Genomic DNA, 15,940 nt, shown 5'->3' on the forward strand with positions numbered 1-15,940 from the left:
GCTGACGTTGGCTAGATGACCACCAACCAGATGACCTTGGCTAACTGATCCTTATCCCTTGGGCCGCTGTGGCACAGGATGAGTGAGCTACGCCTGGTAACAAGAGTGCCACTCTCGTGTAAGGGGGCTGCGAAGTAGAAAGGAGGCCAGCCCTTTGGAGGATGTTTCTAGAGGGTGTGGGCAGAACCAAGTCTCGGTAGTTAGGAAGATCTTGGCTCCAAAGTTTAACTTGCAGCGTCCCGGCCGGGTTCACAGCGCATGGGACAGGCGGGGCGGGGCGATGCGGGGGCGGGGCGGGGCGATGCGGGGCGGAGCTGGGCGATGCGGGGCGGGGCGGCGACGCGCGGTGCGGTGCGGCGCGCGGCCGACGTGGCAGCCGCAGGAGCATGCGCCGCCCGTGGCCATCTTGTCGGCGGGGACACGCCGAGGTAACTTCCAGGGCGCACCTTCGTTGTCTTCTCCAAGCTATAGTTCTACGTCCCTACCTCTCTATCATACCACACTCTTCAGCGACCACGCAGGCACTTTCCCGGCCCCCAGGTGAGCGCCAGGTGGCTCCGAGGCGCGTGTATGAGGGGGGGTGGCATGGCATGGCGTGGTTTGCAGGCGCCAGAACCAGACCCCGAGGGACGGTGTCCCTGGAAGGTGGGCGGGCCGGCCGGCGCCACTGGACGCCGATGTCGTTTGCGATCCCCCTAGTCCCGTGGTCCAGGCGCAGCTGTGGCGGCGTGCGGGGTGCAGCAGGCAGGAGTGCACATCGCAAGGTGAGCAGTTTCCGCTGGGGATGGCACGGTGGGCGCGGTTCGAGGGTCTCGCCCCGCGACACTTTGCTCCTGTCCAAGGACCAAGGCAGGAGCGCTCTGGCCCCACCTTCCAGGGCGCTGACTTTAGGGGAGACTGGCGGAGAGCGCCGGCGGACCTTAGCCCGGCCCTGTCTGGCCTGGAGACGTGGCAGAGCCTGAGGGGAAGCCGCTGTCTCCTGAAACAGGATTTCGGCGGCTCTGGCCCTGGAGAGGCCCAGGAGGCTCGAGAGTCATCACACCAGGACCTGCAATGAAAGGAAGCTTATTTTCCCTGAGGTTACCCCATCGGTGCTTAGCGCCGCTTGGGAGAGTTTTTGCATTCTCTGGTTTCTTTGTTTGGTCTTGGGACCTGCTTCAGGCAAATTTGCAGATAGCACGTTTCCTAGATTGACAGAATTTATAGCCAATAGTGTTTTTGTCATTCGAAGTAGTTATTTTGAGAGACAACATGTGCATTTCTGCGATCGTGACACATCTTGGCATTCAGTCTTTCTCCTGTGCAGCCAGTGTTTAATTCAGTGAAAATTTATAAAATTTTATTTCGGGGTCAGATTAGGCTCTAACTAGCGCTCACTGTCTGGTAGTAGAGACAATCTTGTGGCACGAGTAGGTCAGCAATAATTGCTCTTAATGCTTTAAAGTTTATCAGAGCTTCACTCTTCCATTTCTTGTAAACTTGTAAATAGACATCCACTTTTTTTTTTTTTTAAACAGAAAAACCAAGGCACAAGCAAATTGGAACAACAGGGTCTAGCCGGACTGAGAACTCAGTTTTCCAAACCATTTTCTTCACTTTTTCTTTAGTGTTGATATATGAATAGTACTTTTCGTGACAAGACTTGAGCCCTAAAACAGTTACCAACTCTGACACTTCAGTATTGTTTTATCATAATAGGTTTTTTTAGTAGAAGGCACTATGTTTATGCATGTAAAATTTACCTCAGTATTGCCATTACGGCAGTTTTCATATAAAAAGCCATTAAAGACAAAGAAATTGATTATTTATTCCACTTAATGACTTTGTATTCATTGTACAGTTTCTTTTGCAGACACATTTGTTAATGTTAGGGATTCTCTTACAATAGGACTTCTACTAGTCATTGTAAGGATTGGGGAGCATCTGTAGTAGAGGGTGAATGACCAATAAAAAATTAAATGAAGAAAAGAGGTAGCTTTGGTTGAGGAGTGGTAAAATCTCCAAAGGGGCATTTCTATCTCAGGTTATTTACCTTCGATGTATAGGTACTGAATGAAAGGATTCAGCCTCCCTGGATCCCTGTTCTCTGCTTAGTGCCATAGATCTTTCCTACTGTTCACAGCCAAACTTTTTGAAAGTGTCATGCGTGTTAGTCTCACCTGCCACTGCTCGATTCAGTTTACACTGGAATCTTTCTCCACTCTTTCCATGAAAACCGTTCTCCCCAAATTCATCTCCAGTTTGGCAGATCCATTGAACTTCTCAGATAGTATCCTATTTGGCTTCTCTGCAGCATTAATACTGTTGCCCATTCATACTGCGAAACTCTGGCTTTTGGACACCACAGTCTCCTGGTTTTCTTCCTTTCTTTTAGCTCATCTCTTATTCTCTGCAAACTTGTCTTCCATCTTACTAAACCAATAATTGGTTTAACATCATATTCTCTTTTCTCTTGGTATTCTCTTACGTAATCTCATCTCAAAACATGACGTTAGACTATCAGTACACTGATGACACCCACATTTATGTGGTTGCTAAGCTCCAGACCAAGTCAGTGTCTCTACTTAGATGTTTGTTGCAAGGAACTTAAACAGCATGTCAAAGACTAAACATTTTATGATTTCCCCCATCCGACTCCCCCAGAAAGAACATCAAACACATTGGCCTTCTTCAGTGTTTCCTATCTTTGTGCATGGCACCACCATCTATCTAGTTGTGCAAGTCATGCCTCCTTTCCCTTCCTCCATACCCAGTCACTGAATTTTGCCACCTAATCTTGTCTTGAACTTATTTACTTTTCTCCATCTCCACTATCATCACTTGAGTCTAGGTCAGAGTTTTTCAACTTTGGCACTATTGAAATTTGGGGCCACTTAATTCTTGTGTGTAGGTTGTGCATTGGAGGATTTTTAGTAGTATTCCTAACCTCTGCATGCTATATGCCAGTAGTAGCCCTCTAGTTGTGACAATAAAAAATGTCTTGGGCATTGCCAAGTGACCCCTTGGGGGCATAATCAGCCCTTCCCACTATGAAAATCATTAGTCTAGGTTGTTACTTACTTCTGATGGAACTACTTCTGTATCTTCCTTAATGGCCTGTCTGCATCTGCTCTGTCTGCCCAGTGGCCCAGGCTGCATACTTTGTTCAGATCTTTTCAAAAAATAAATATGAATTGCTAATAACTGGAATCAGCCTAAATGTCCTTCAGCAGGTACATTTATACAATGGAGTACTATTCAGCAATAAAAAGGAACCAACTTGATATATGCAGCAGCTTGGATGAATCTCAAGAACATTATGTTGAGTGAAAAAAAGCCAACTTCAAAAGGTTATATGCTGTATGATTCGATTTATGTAACATTCATGGAACAAGAAAGTGATAGAAAACAGAGCAGTGTTTGCCAGGGCTTATGGTTGATGGGAAGGTAGATAAAGGAACAACATGAGGAAGTTTCTTTTTAGTGATGGAATGGTTCTATGTCCTGGTCGAGGTGGTGGTTATACGAGATTGTGCATATGATGAAGCTTCATAGAACTATGCACATACCCACACACAGTAAATGTAAAAACATGTGAAATACAAGTAAGATCTATAGTTAATAGTATTGTACCAATGTCAATTTCATGGTTTTGATCATTGTAGTGTAGTTATGTAAGATGCTGTTACTGAGAGAAGCTGGGTTTGGGGTACTCAAGAACTCTGCTGTTTCTACATTTTTTTTTTGAATCTAAAATTCGTTCAAAACAGTTAAAACAAAAGACAGTTATGCTACCCTCAGCTTGAATGCCTTACAATTGTAGGATATGATAAATTTCTCTTCATAGATTTTAGCCTGTAAATTGTTAAGTACAATGAGTTCTGAGATCCTCTCCAAAGAACCGATGTATCAGTATGTTCAGCTCCCCTGTTCTTTGTTCTTCATTTTAAAGTTTAAATTCCTAGTTCTTTATTTCTCCTTGCCCCTAGTTTCAGTAAACAATCCCCTTATAGCCTCTATCAACTGCTCTGACCTTAGTCACCCTTGGTCACCTGCTCTGACCTTAGTAATCCTTGGTCATCTGCTCTGTTCTTAGTCATCCTGGGTCACCTGTTCTGTAACCGTCCTTCCCGCCAAACTACTCACGCTGCTGCTCTGGCTCATACCCCTGCTCTCTTTAAAATAGCCAGTTGGAATTAGCTTAGACTGCGTGGTCCAACCCTAGCCAATGGGGGAAAGACACAGCAGTAGGGACTAGCTGCGTTAGGATAAGAACCCCTTCCCCTCCCTTGTTCAGGTGTGCTCTTGACATTGCTCCATCTGTGAGACACACCCTTCTATAGAAGTAAAATTGCCTTGCTGAGAAAATTAAATTTATGTTCGAGTGCTATTTCTTTTGTGGCACCGAAAATTTATTTCTAACACAATGACACTCTGTTCTTTAAAAACCCAAGTTTTTTAACCTGGTTTATGAGGCTGAACACCTTCTGGGCTTCTGTCTGTCCCTCCAGTCCTGACTCTTCTTTCTCTCCCTTCACATGGATTTTATTGAATGTATCTTGTTCTTCCCAGCTCAGTTGGTATATATATTTGCTATATATTCACTTTTTCTGGACTCTGCCTTTCTTCCCTTGCCTAATTAAGTTCTTATCCTTCAAATCTCGGTTTATCTGTGACTTATTTGGGGAACCCTTTCCTTACCTCCAAGTCAAAATCATATTCCTGTCAAACAAAACTGTGTTCTTACCCTCAGAGCACATAATTCAGCTACCATTCATTGTAAATTGGTTTATTATTTGATTGTTTCCTGTACTAGACTGTAAGTATCCTATTTGTTTTTGCTAATCATTGTCATTTCCAAAGGCATCAGTATAGTGCTCGTCAAGCAGTTGACCTTCGCTAAAAACTTATTAAATGAATAAAAATATTAAAAACAAATATAGCATATTTAGAAGTTGGTTCTGTACTTGAGATACACTTCAGGATTTGTAATTTTAAAGAAAGTTTTCTCATATTTTATAATCCATTGTTGTCTATTAGAATGCTGCTATCTAATGGCATTTTTGCTATAGTTAACTTTTCTAAAACCTCAGATATACAATTTATCTGTTACTGGATATGCTTTAAAATGTGAACTAGGAAAATTGTGAATTAATGCTTTTATCAAGTGAAGCACATTTTATTTTATTTTATTGAGACAAGGTCCTGCTTTGTTGCCCAGGCTGGAGTGCAGTGGCATTCTCACTGCTGCCTGCAGCCTCAACCTCCTGGGATCAGGTGATCCTCTCACCTCAGCATCCTGAGTTGCTGGGACCATAGGGACATGTCACCCTGCCTGGCTAATTTTTTAATTTTTTTGTAGAGATGGAGTCTTCCTATGGTGCCCAGGCTGGTCTCAAACTCCTGGTCTCAAGGGATCCTCCCACCTCTACCTCCCAAAGTGTAGGGTTACAGCGGTCAGCCACTGCGCCTGGCTTTATTTTTTTTTTATGTTAATGGGGATATCTTATACACAATACTTTATGAGAGAAGAGGAAGGGCTTCAAAAATACATTAAATATTTTATTTATTTATTTTTAGAGATCTTGCTCTGTCACGCAGGCTGGAGTGCAGTGGTGCAGTCATAGCTCACTGCAACCTTGAACTCCTGGGTTCAAGGCATCTTCCCATCACAGCCTCCCAAAGTCCTGGGATTTCAGACGTGAGCCACTGTGCCCAGCCTCATTTTTATTTTAGATTTAATAATGACTGAAATTTATATTATTTACTTATTTTATTTTTTAGAAATGAGATCTTGCTATGTTGCCCAGGCTTGTCTACAACTCCTAGCCTCAAATGCTTCCCGTCTTGGCCTCCCAGAGTGCTGGGATTATAGGCATGGGACACCACACCTGGCCCAGACATAACTATCTCTAACATGCATTCATGTGGCAGAAATCAAATTAGTAATTTACTATTTGAAATGTAGTAGATAATTAGTTATATTGTTATTATAACATGAAATTATTTCCCACTTATAAGGTATCTACATGGGAATGTTACAGATTGTTTGATATTAAATATTCTCATAGATTGCTTTCTTAGAAATTTGGACAAACTCTTCGTCTGGAAATAAGTTGCATTATAAACAGTAAAGGTGGACATCTATCTCTTGATGATTTTTTTTTAGTCGTTCTCTATTCAAGCTTTAAAAATATACTTTTGGTTACTGTGTAATATTTGTTACATTTTTATGTTTTTATAGTATACCATAATTGAAGAAAAATGATGGAAGAGAGTGGAATAGAGACAACACCACCTGGGACTCCTCCACCAAATCCTGCAGGGCTGGCTGCTACTGCTATGTCTTCTACCCCTGTTCCATTAGGTACATGTAGTCGTCTAACATCTCATGTGTTTTGAGAATAGTGAAGATACTGTCATCTTTTCTCAGAGTCAATTAAGAAAAGAATGCATATATTAAAACTTCTCTATTATTTTTCAGGATGAAAGGAAATAGCCTTTTTAATTTAAAGAATAGAAAGAAAGTCTTTTGTATTTAAAGTAAGAAAACATCAGTGTTTTCCTTTAGGTGGACTTTTGTTCTTTATGTTCATAATTTTACCATCATTTATATTATGACAGAAATATCCTAAAAAGCATGTGTTAGCTTTGTCTTCAGTTCTTTTTCTTTTTTTTGAGACGGAGTTTCACTTGTCGCCCAGGCTGGAGTGCAGTGGTGCGATCTCATCTCACTGCAACCTCCGCCTCCCGGGTTCAAGTGATTCTCCTGCCTCAGCCTCCCGAGTAGCTGCGATTACAGTGCTCACCACCATGCTCAGCTAATTTTTGTATTTTTAGTAGAAATGGGATTTCACAATTTTGGCCAGGCTGGTCTCAAACTCCTGACCTCAGGTGATCCACCTGCCTCAGCCTCCCAAAGTCCTGGGATTACAGGTGTGAACCACTGCGCTCGGCCTACTGCTCTATGACTTTGTGGTGATTAACCTTTCTGAGCCTTCAGGGCATAGGTTTTTATGCTCAAACTAGGGATGAAAAATCGCTTTATTTTATTAAAAATACACCAAAACAAACAAACCAAAAAGCAAAAATGAACAATGCCATAGGTTCATACAGCTGCTTCTTTTACTTATGGGAGTTGAAAGTCATTTACACTCAATTATATTTGTTGTATATTTTAAATTACACATTTTAAAATAATTCTTGGGATATGCTTTGGTAAGTTAAAAATTTTGCAAGAGGAAAGTAATTAGACAGTTTGAAAACTAAATAAAAAACATTTCTAATTCTGTGCTTTTATCCTCTCCACTTTTTTCTAGCGGCAACCAGTTCTTTTTCTTCTCCAAATGTATCCTCCATGGAGTCCTTCCCACCACTCGCATACTCTACTCCTCAGCTGCCCCTTCCTCCTGTGAGGCCTTCAGCACCATTACCTTTTGTGCCTCCTCCTGCAGTTCCTTCTGTCCCACCACTTGTTACTTCTATGCCACCTCCCGTTTCTCCATCAACTGCTGCTGCCTTCGGTAATCCTCCTGTATCTCACTTCCCACCTTCAACTTCTGCCCCAAACACTCTTTTACCTGCACCCCCTTCGGGTCCTCCTATATCAGGATTTTCTGTTGGTTCAACTTATGACATTACAAGGGGACATGCAGGGAGAGCTCCCCAGACACCCCTGATGCCATCATTTTCTGCACCTTCAGGAACAGGTAATTCTTTCTTACTGATACTTTGAAATACATGGCTATTAATTAATGTTTTATTCTTTTTTAAAATAATAGCTTTGTTGAGATATAATTTATGTACTCTACAATTCACCCAATTCAAAGCATACAGTTCCATAGTTAGTTTACATCAGAATTGTGCATCCCTTGTCGCAATTTTATAACCTTTTCATCACTTTAAGAAAGAAACCCTATACCTTTTAGCAGTCAGCCCCTACTGTCCCCCAAATCCTCACAGCTCTAGGCAACTACTAATCTACTTTCTATGTATATGGATTTGCTTATCCTGGTCATTTCATATAGATGGAATCATATAATACGTGGTCTTTTGTGACTGGCAACTTTCACTTAAATATTTTCACTTAAATATTTAACTTAAATATTTTCACTTAAATATTCAACTTATATATTTTCAAGGTTTATCCATGTTGTAGCATTTGTCAGTACTTCATTCCTTTTCATGGCTGAATAATATTCCAGTTTATGAATATGTATACCACATTTCATTTATTCAATTAATCAGTTAATGTTGGGTTGTTTTCCACTTTTTGGCTATTTAGATAATGCTGCTATAAATATTTGTTTACAGGTTTTTATATGGACATGTTTTTATTTTTCTTGGGTGTCTACCTAGGCATGGAATTGCTGATTTACATGGTAATTCTACACCAAACTGTTTTCTAAAGCAGGTGTACCATTTTACCTTCTTATTAGCAGTGGGCGGGGTCCCACTTTCTCTGCATTAATGTTCTTCTCTTTATTCATTTCTTTGGTTTCCAGAGTTACCTATTTCACATTTTTGCCATTTAAATTATTAAAATAAGGCTGGTATAATTTAGTATATGATTTTTTTATGTGATATACAACTCAGTAGATGATTAGTATATGGAATGTCAGAAAATTCCAAAATTTTGTCCTAATATTTGTGCATTTATAGAGAAATTTAAAGGTGAAGTCTGAGTTTTTTTAAGTTTTACTGAAAAAATTATCAGGACTGACTGTTCCAGGGAGTAGTGTTTTTTTAGCCAGGTAAAAATTCAGAAACAAATAAAACCTCATGTATGCCAAAAGTTTGTGATACTGGGTCATTTCCTTTCCCTAGGTCAGTTACATCTACTTGTTTTGTTTCTTTGGAATAATTGTTGCAAATGAGTTATCAAAACTTCGTCCTTGTCATCCTCTGCCTGTTGTTTCTCATTTTAGGGAAAAGCAGTAGCTTTGCTGTGCTTTTTATTATCTATCTTTCCCTGTCTACCTTTACAAATGAAAATTATTGCAGAGTGCAAGTACTATATTCATGTCTATGTATATGTGAATTTTCTTTTTGAGTTAACATGAAGTATATAGAGTATGTGTAATAATTGTGTGCTTTTTTGTGATGAACTTCAGTGCTCAATTAATTTTATGGATTAAAGAGACCTGAACTACAGCTGTTCATATCCAAGTGCTGAATAGGACAGACCTGAAGAACTTTTGGATATACGCTTTTTGTCCATTTTCAGGATACTTGGTTTAAGACTATATAAAGGGAAATAAATTTCTTTTGAAATTCTGTTTAATTTGCGTTTTATAAAGGTTTGTGTTAATCTTTGATTGTATAACTTGGTCTTCAAATGCCTGAATATTAATATTAAAGTTGTTTGAGCCACTCCTTTTTATAGGAAAAAGTTTATGGAATAAATTATACATATGAAAATTTTTGCCATTGACTAGGTCTTTTGCCAACTCCTATTACTCAGCAAGCCAGTTTGACATCTCTGGCACAGGGAACTGGAACCACATCAGCCATTACTTTCCCAGAGGAGCAAGAAGACCCTAGAATTAATAGAGGTCAGGATGACGCATCTGCTGGTGGAATCTGGGGTTTTATTAAGGTAAGACGTGTTTTAAAATTATGTTTAATTTTCTAATTATAAAACTAATAGATATTCATTAGAGAAAATATTGAAAATACAGGATGGCACAAGGAAAAATAAAATTCTTTTTTATTAGCAGTTTTCTGTAGCTGCTCTCAGTCTCTTGCCTATGCATATCTGTGTAAACGTTCCTTCGAATTAAAATCCAATTGAAGTAGTGACAGGTCAGATGGATACTATTTCATGTTTTCTGGTTTTTACTGAGCATATATCATGGATATCTTCCTGGCCGTAAAATATTTTTTTCAGAAATGTATTTTGGTTTCTCTTATGGCTGCTTCACCATACATGCTGTTGCATTTATTTCCCGTGTTTTATTTTGCTAATCTGCCTATTGGCATTTTCTAATTGTAATTATTTTTTTTAAATTAGTTAATTTATTTTAATTGACAAAAATTGTATGTGTTTATTATGTACAACATGATGTATACATGAAGTGTCTATACATTCTGGAATGGCTAAATTGAGCTGATTAACATATGCAATACCTCACATATTTACCATTTTTTTGTGGTGAGAAAACTTTAAATTTTGAAATATAAAACCTTATATTTCAAGAATATAATACATTGTTCCTAACTATAGTCAACCTGTTGTACAAGAGATCTCTTCTAATTGTAATTCTTATCAATAAATCATCATCATGATTAGGTCTGGCATGGTGCCTCATGCCTGTAATCTTAACACTTTGGGAAGCCCAGGCAGGGGGATTGCTTGAGTCGAGGAGTTCTGTATGAGACCAGCCTGAGCAACATAATGAGACCCAGTCTCTACCAAAAACTTAAAAAAATTAGCCAGGCATTGTAGCGTGTGCCTGTGGTCCCATGTACTCAGAGGCTAAGGTGGTAGGATTGTTTGAGCCCAGGAGGTCCAGGCTGCTTGAGCTGTGATCATGATACTACATTCCAGTCTAAGTGACAGAGTGAGACACTGTCTCAAAAAAAAAAAAAAAAAAAAACAACCAAAAAACTATGATGAGCACTGTTGTATGTAAATCTTTATGGACATCTTTTTTTCCTCCGAATTAATTCCTGATGAACATTTGAGTGAACATTTGAAGAAATTGATACATATTCCACTTCAGGAGGTTTATACCAAAATACACTGGTATAGCATTTTTCACTTGCCAGCAGTAGTTATTAATTTGGACTAGGGTGTTTTCTGATTTGACAGGCAAAAAATAATACCACATTTTAATTTGCTTTCCTTTGCTACTGAATTTGAACATTTTCTCGTATGATTTTTAGCCATTTGTATTCTTCTTTTGTGAAATATCGGTTATGTTCTTTGCCTAGTTTTAAATTGGGATGATTTTCTTTTCTTATGAATTTGTAAGAGCTCCTAATACAGTAAGAATACTTTTCTATATGCTCTCATATGTTGCAGTTTTCTCAATTTTTAGTTTACATTTTAATTTTAATACCCTTTTTGACAGAAAAGTTTAATTTCAGGAGTCAGTTCTGTCAATCTTTTCTTTTCTTTTCTTTTTTCTTTTCTTGTCTTTTCTTTTCTCTTTTTTGAGACAAAGTCTTGCTCTTGTCGCCCAGGCTGGAGTGCAGTGGTGCGATCTTGGCTTACTGCAACCTCTGCCTTCTGGGTTCAAGCAATTCTCCTACCTCAGCCTCCCAAGTAGCTGGGATTACAGGCATCTGCCTCCATGCCTGGCTAATTTTTTTGTATTTTTAGTAGAGACGGGGGTTCACCATGTTGGCCAGGCTGGTCTCGAACTCCTGACCTCAGGCGATCTGCCCGCCTCGCCTCCCAAAGTGCTGGGATTACAGGCGTGAGCCACCGCAGGCAGCCTCTCTTTTTCTTTACATTTTTTTTTAATGCTAAAAAAGACCTTTTCCCACTACGATACTGTGATAAATGTTCTTCTGTGATCCCTTTCTGGTTCCCTTAATGTTTAATTTTTTAGACACTTAGCGTTTAATATAGTTGATATTTCTTTACTATATGAGGTAGATATCAAACTTAATTTTCTTCCAGCTACTCAATGGAGTCTTTCAATATCATATCCCCATTGATGTGGTATGATCCCTATATTATCTTCCTTAAGAAATTGTGTGTTAAAATCAGCTTCTGGCCTCTGTATTCTAGTCCACTGCTGTTTCCCTGTTCTTGTAGTAGAGCACACTGTTTTAATTACTTTTACTTTGTGTTCATTGTACTAATGTGTACTGAGGTGGGGATGTGGAACATTCAGTGATAAGTAAGATAGGACAGTTCAAGTCTGCATTTATAAATGTATATCAGTATTTAGTTGTGTAAGTTGTATAAGCTGGCTGATTTTTCTTTTAAATTTTTCTTTACTCATCTTTCCCAATTTTTTTTGCAATGAATTTTGAAATCATTCTTCGAAGTTCCAATATTCTGCTAAGGGTTTGTTTGCAATTTTATTATTATAATTATAATTTATTATTATATTAAAGATTTAAAATTGGTAGATGATTGGCTGATTTGTAGTATTTGAGCTTCATGTTTCAGGAATGTGGCATTTTTCTAAGCTTGTTTATTTTTTAATACCCCTCTGTACTTTAAAAAAGTTTTTTTTGCATACAGACTACAACATTTTGTCCCTCATTAAGAGCATGTGTCAGTGTGTTTGTCATGAGTTGTAATACCCAGTTCAACTCTATAGGTCTTGTAAATAGTAGTAAGTCATGATGTTTCAGCATATGGTTGGTTGGCAGTCTTAAATTTCAATTTTATGAACTCATCTTTTCCTGAGTCACCTTAGTTTAATGGCAGATTGGAAGACGGGGAATCATGGCAGGTTAGTCAGATGCCATCTCAGGAGGCACTGCTCCCTGGAGTGTCTTTTACCCTTTGTGAAGTATCGCACAAAAAGGAATACTCAAGACTTGGTTCCTTTTAGTAGTAACGGCTCTAAGAATCCAGAGGAATAGATCTGAATATAAATGGAGAGTTTGGGAATGTACAAAACAAGAAACGAAGTAGGAAAAGGAAGAAACTAGTAGAAGATAGCAAAATGTTGTACGTTAAGGTAATAAGTAACTGTTCTGCCCCCAGACGAGAGGTGTTTTTACTCTTTTTATTTTTTTTATTAGGGAACAAGTATGGACTTATGTAGACACCTGATTAGGACCTTTATTTGGGACCCTAAGGGACAAGTTTTGCCCAATCTTTTATATAAATAAGTAGAAGTGAAATTATATATATGTAATAAATATATGTATATACACACATATATATATGTATATATAGTATAGCATCCTTTCCATACCCATGCTACTCAAAGTGTGATCTGTAGATTGCTGCTGGTCTACACACTGCTGAGTCAGGAAAAAAAATTGAGTATCATTTAGAAACTTAATAGCAATTTGATATTGTCATGACCTTATATATCTTACAAAAGTACTGGTTTAGGATGCATTGGAAACTTTTAAAAAAGTTTTCTTCACAATCATGAAGATCATGGTGTTGCTCACTTAGAGTGAATACTTACATATTGATTTGTTTTATGCAGGGTGTGGCTGGGAATCCTATGGTGAAGTCTGTGCTTGATAAGACAAAACATTCAGTAGAAAGCATGATTACAACGCTGGACCCTGGCATGGCTCCCTATATCAGTATGTACATAAGTTAGACCAGTATCTGCCATTTTTTTTTAAAGGGTATGTCCACATCAGCCACTAATTGTAATTCTCTGTTCGTTTCCACTGATTGTGTAATCAGTGGAAATTCTTATTATATTCTTGCATTAATTTAATTGTCAGTCTTATTTTTTGGTGTTACTAATTCATCTTTTTTAAAAGTCATCCTTAAATAAATTTTGAAAATCCCACAGAATGATCCTAGAAGGAGTAAAAACCATGAATTATTGGTATACTTGCTGATTTTAATTTTAAATATAGGTTAGCATTGCTTTATATGAATTTTACTTTATTCACTACTGACATTTGAAGTGATGTTTGTTTCATACTTTTTTTTTTACATTTCTCCTGTTATCTATTTTAATTAAATGTTTGTGTGTAATTGAGGGATAATATTTTTGGAGGAAGCAAATCTAGTTAATAATATCTAATGACTGGGTATATTGGGAAAGCTATTTTTAACCACCTCTGAACACTAATCACCCAGAATCATCCAGACAGTTGATAGATACTGTCTGCTATTTAATTTTTATGTACATATCCAATATGTGAAAAAATATCACAAGGCTCAGTGACCAATTATTAGTAATTCTGTAAAAGATAACTTTTAAGTCAAAATTGTGCAGCAGGTACCTGAACAGCGATTTCAGTGGCAATAAAAAGCCAATAGCTTTCACAAGTCTTGACTATGTTGGTAGTTTACTGTCTAGTAAATATCAAAAGATAAGGCCTAGCAGTTGTTAAGTGTCTTTATTGAATGCTTCTGCCAGGCACTTTCTCATAAGAGCTCTGCAAGGTAGGTATTTTCCTCAAGTTTTGGATGAGGAATCTAGGTTTGGAGGGATGTAAGTTATCACCCTAGATCACACAACTTGGTGGAGCTGTATTGAACTCATGCTCAATTTTTTTACACTTAGCCACTTTGCTTCCCTTGTAGTAGAAAATTGAATCAAGCATTAAATCAACTGAGTTGTTCTTTGTATTTGTAACTGTCCAAAGAATTCAAAATTGGAGTCCACCATATATGTTCTTTCCTTTGCAAGTACATATTTTGAATGAAGGAAAAAAAGGAATTAATATTTTTGGAGCTTTTGCTGTTTTAATGGCTGTACTATGTTAGACTATGAAAGCAATTACCTTATTTAATCCTTAGAGCAAACCCTATGAGGTGCCAGGTGTTTTTATTCTTCTTCTTCTTTTTTTTTTTTTTGAGACAGAGTCTCACTCTGTCACTCAGACTGGAGTGCAGTGGCATGATCTCAGCTCACTACAACCTCTGCCTCCTGGGTTCAAGTTATTCTTATGTCTCAGTCTTCTGAGTAGCTGGGACTACAGCCGTGTGCCACCACGCCCAGCTAATTTTTGGTAGAGACGGGGTTTCCCCATGTTGGCCAGGCTGGATAGCAGGCATTTTTCTACAAAGAAACAAGCTCAGTGACTTCCACAAGGTAAAGAAGCTAGTAAATGATAAAGGTAGAGCTCATACCCAAGGAAGTTTCTCAGGCCACTAGTCTTCATGACATCAAGAAAAATGTGTAACACTGAAGGGGAAAAAAGAAAGGTACAGAAATGAAATTTCTATTATTAGCAAATGTCATAACTTTATCAGCTTTAAAAAGTAATAAAATTGAATTTAAGAAAGCTGACATCTTTACTGACAGCAAAGCATCACCATTCTGATCTAACAAAACAACTCAAAGTAAATCTTAAGGTTTTTTTTTTTTGTTTTGTTTTGTTTTTGAGATGGAGTCTCACTCTACCGCCAGGCTGGAGTGCAGTGGTGCAATCTCAGCTCACTGCAACCTCTGCCTCCTGAGTTCAAGCGATTCTCCTACCTCAGCCTCCCGAGTAGCTGGACCTACAGGTGCACGCCACCATGCCCAGCTAATTTTTGTATTTTTAGTAGAGATGGGGTTTCACCATGTTGGCCAGGATGATCTCGATCTCTTGACTTTGTGATCCTCCCGCCTAGGCCTCCCAAAGTGCTGGGATTACAGGCGTGAACCACCGCGCCTGGCCATCTTAAGGTATTTTTACACAAATATTCTAGAAATCATTTGATGTAACAATTTCATATGTGTCAAGAAACTCAAAAAGTATTAGAAATGGCAGGACTACTCATCACAAGCTGAAAAGCCATTTTGAGCTGAAGCTTAATGGAGCAGTACTTAGCTAAGATCAAGAGATGTGTCCCATGTGGAGGAAAAAAGTGAAAAACAAAAGTATATTCTTCTTCTCTTTTATGTTCTAGTAACTTCTGAAGTATCCAGTACAGATGTGATCTGTGAGACATTATGTCAGTCAGGAAAAAGGGATCCATTATTTTTAAAACCCAAATATTTGAAAATATCTTTCACTGTTCCACATGATATTTATTAGGGAAAAACAACCTTGTTTCTAGGGCAAAATGTTTTACATTATAAACAATTTTCATGAAAAATCTCTTTTGCCGGTAATAACTATTAATGCCAAATATCAAAATGTGCTGTGTTTAGAACAAGGGCTTTGAATTCATTATATCACAGAAATGTTTGGTTAAGATTTTTAAAAATAATGAAACATTTGGTCAAATTGATCTGTCTAGAAATAGTAGTACTTAGGTTGTTTAATTGAAAAATTAAAAATATTTGAAAATATTTTTATTTCATATTACTCTTAATATTTTAAATTTCAAGTTTTATGTGTTATTTCAATTTCATATATG

At 38.1% G+C, this 15,940-nt stretch overlaps 1 protein-coding gene and 1 long non-coding RNA gene across 3 annotated transcripts in view; one reads left to right on the plus strand and one right to left on the minus strand.

The window, feature by feature from the left end:
• The first annotated feature begins 305 nt into the window (after positions 1-305).
• Positions 306-15,940, plus strand: part of PRRC1 (proline rich coiled-coil 1) — a 37,616-nt gene continuing 21,981 nt past the window's right edge. Inside the window, exons 1-5 of one of the 2 annotated variants that reach the window (XM_001159291.4) lie at positions 306-540; positions 6,224-6,346; positions 7,299-7,688; positions 9,417-9,577; positions 13,110-13,212. In XM_001159291.4, the coding sequence (XP_001159291.1) occupies positions 6,244-6,346; positions 7,299-7,688; positions 9,417-9,577; positions 13,110-13,212 (757 nt within the window). In that variant the 5' untranslated portion in view covers positions 306-540; positions 6,224-6,243. The remainder of the gene's footprint in view (positions 541-6,223; positions 6,347-7,298; positions 7,689-9,416; positions 9,578-13,109; positions 13,213-15,940) is intronic. The other variant, XM_016953723.3, reaches the window with a different exon arrangement.
• The window catches only part of LOC107974844 (uncharacterized), a 38,377-nt gene continuing 36,635 nt past the window's right edge, over positions 14,199-15,940 (minus strand). The window contains exon 4 of the long non-coding RNA XR_001717896.4: positions 14,199-14,777. This is a non-coding gene — a long non-coding RNA (uncharacterized LOC107974844). The remainder of the gene's footprint in view (positions 14,778-15,940) is intronic.

This window comes from Pan troglodytes, chromosome 4 (assembly GCF_028858775.2).
Source record: "Pan troglodytes isolate AG18354 chromosome 4, NHGRI_mPanTro3-v2.0_pri, whole genome shotgun sequence".
Lineage (NCBI taxonomy): Eukaryota > Metazoa > Chordata > Mammalia > Primates > Hominidae > Pan > Pan troglodytes.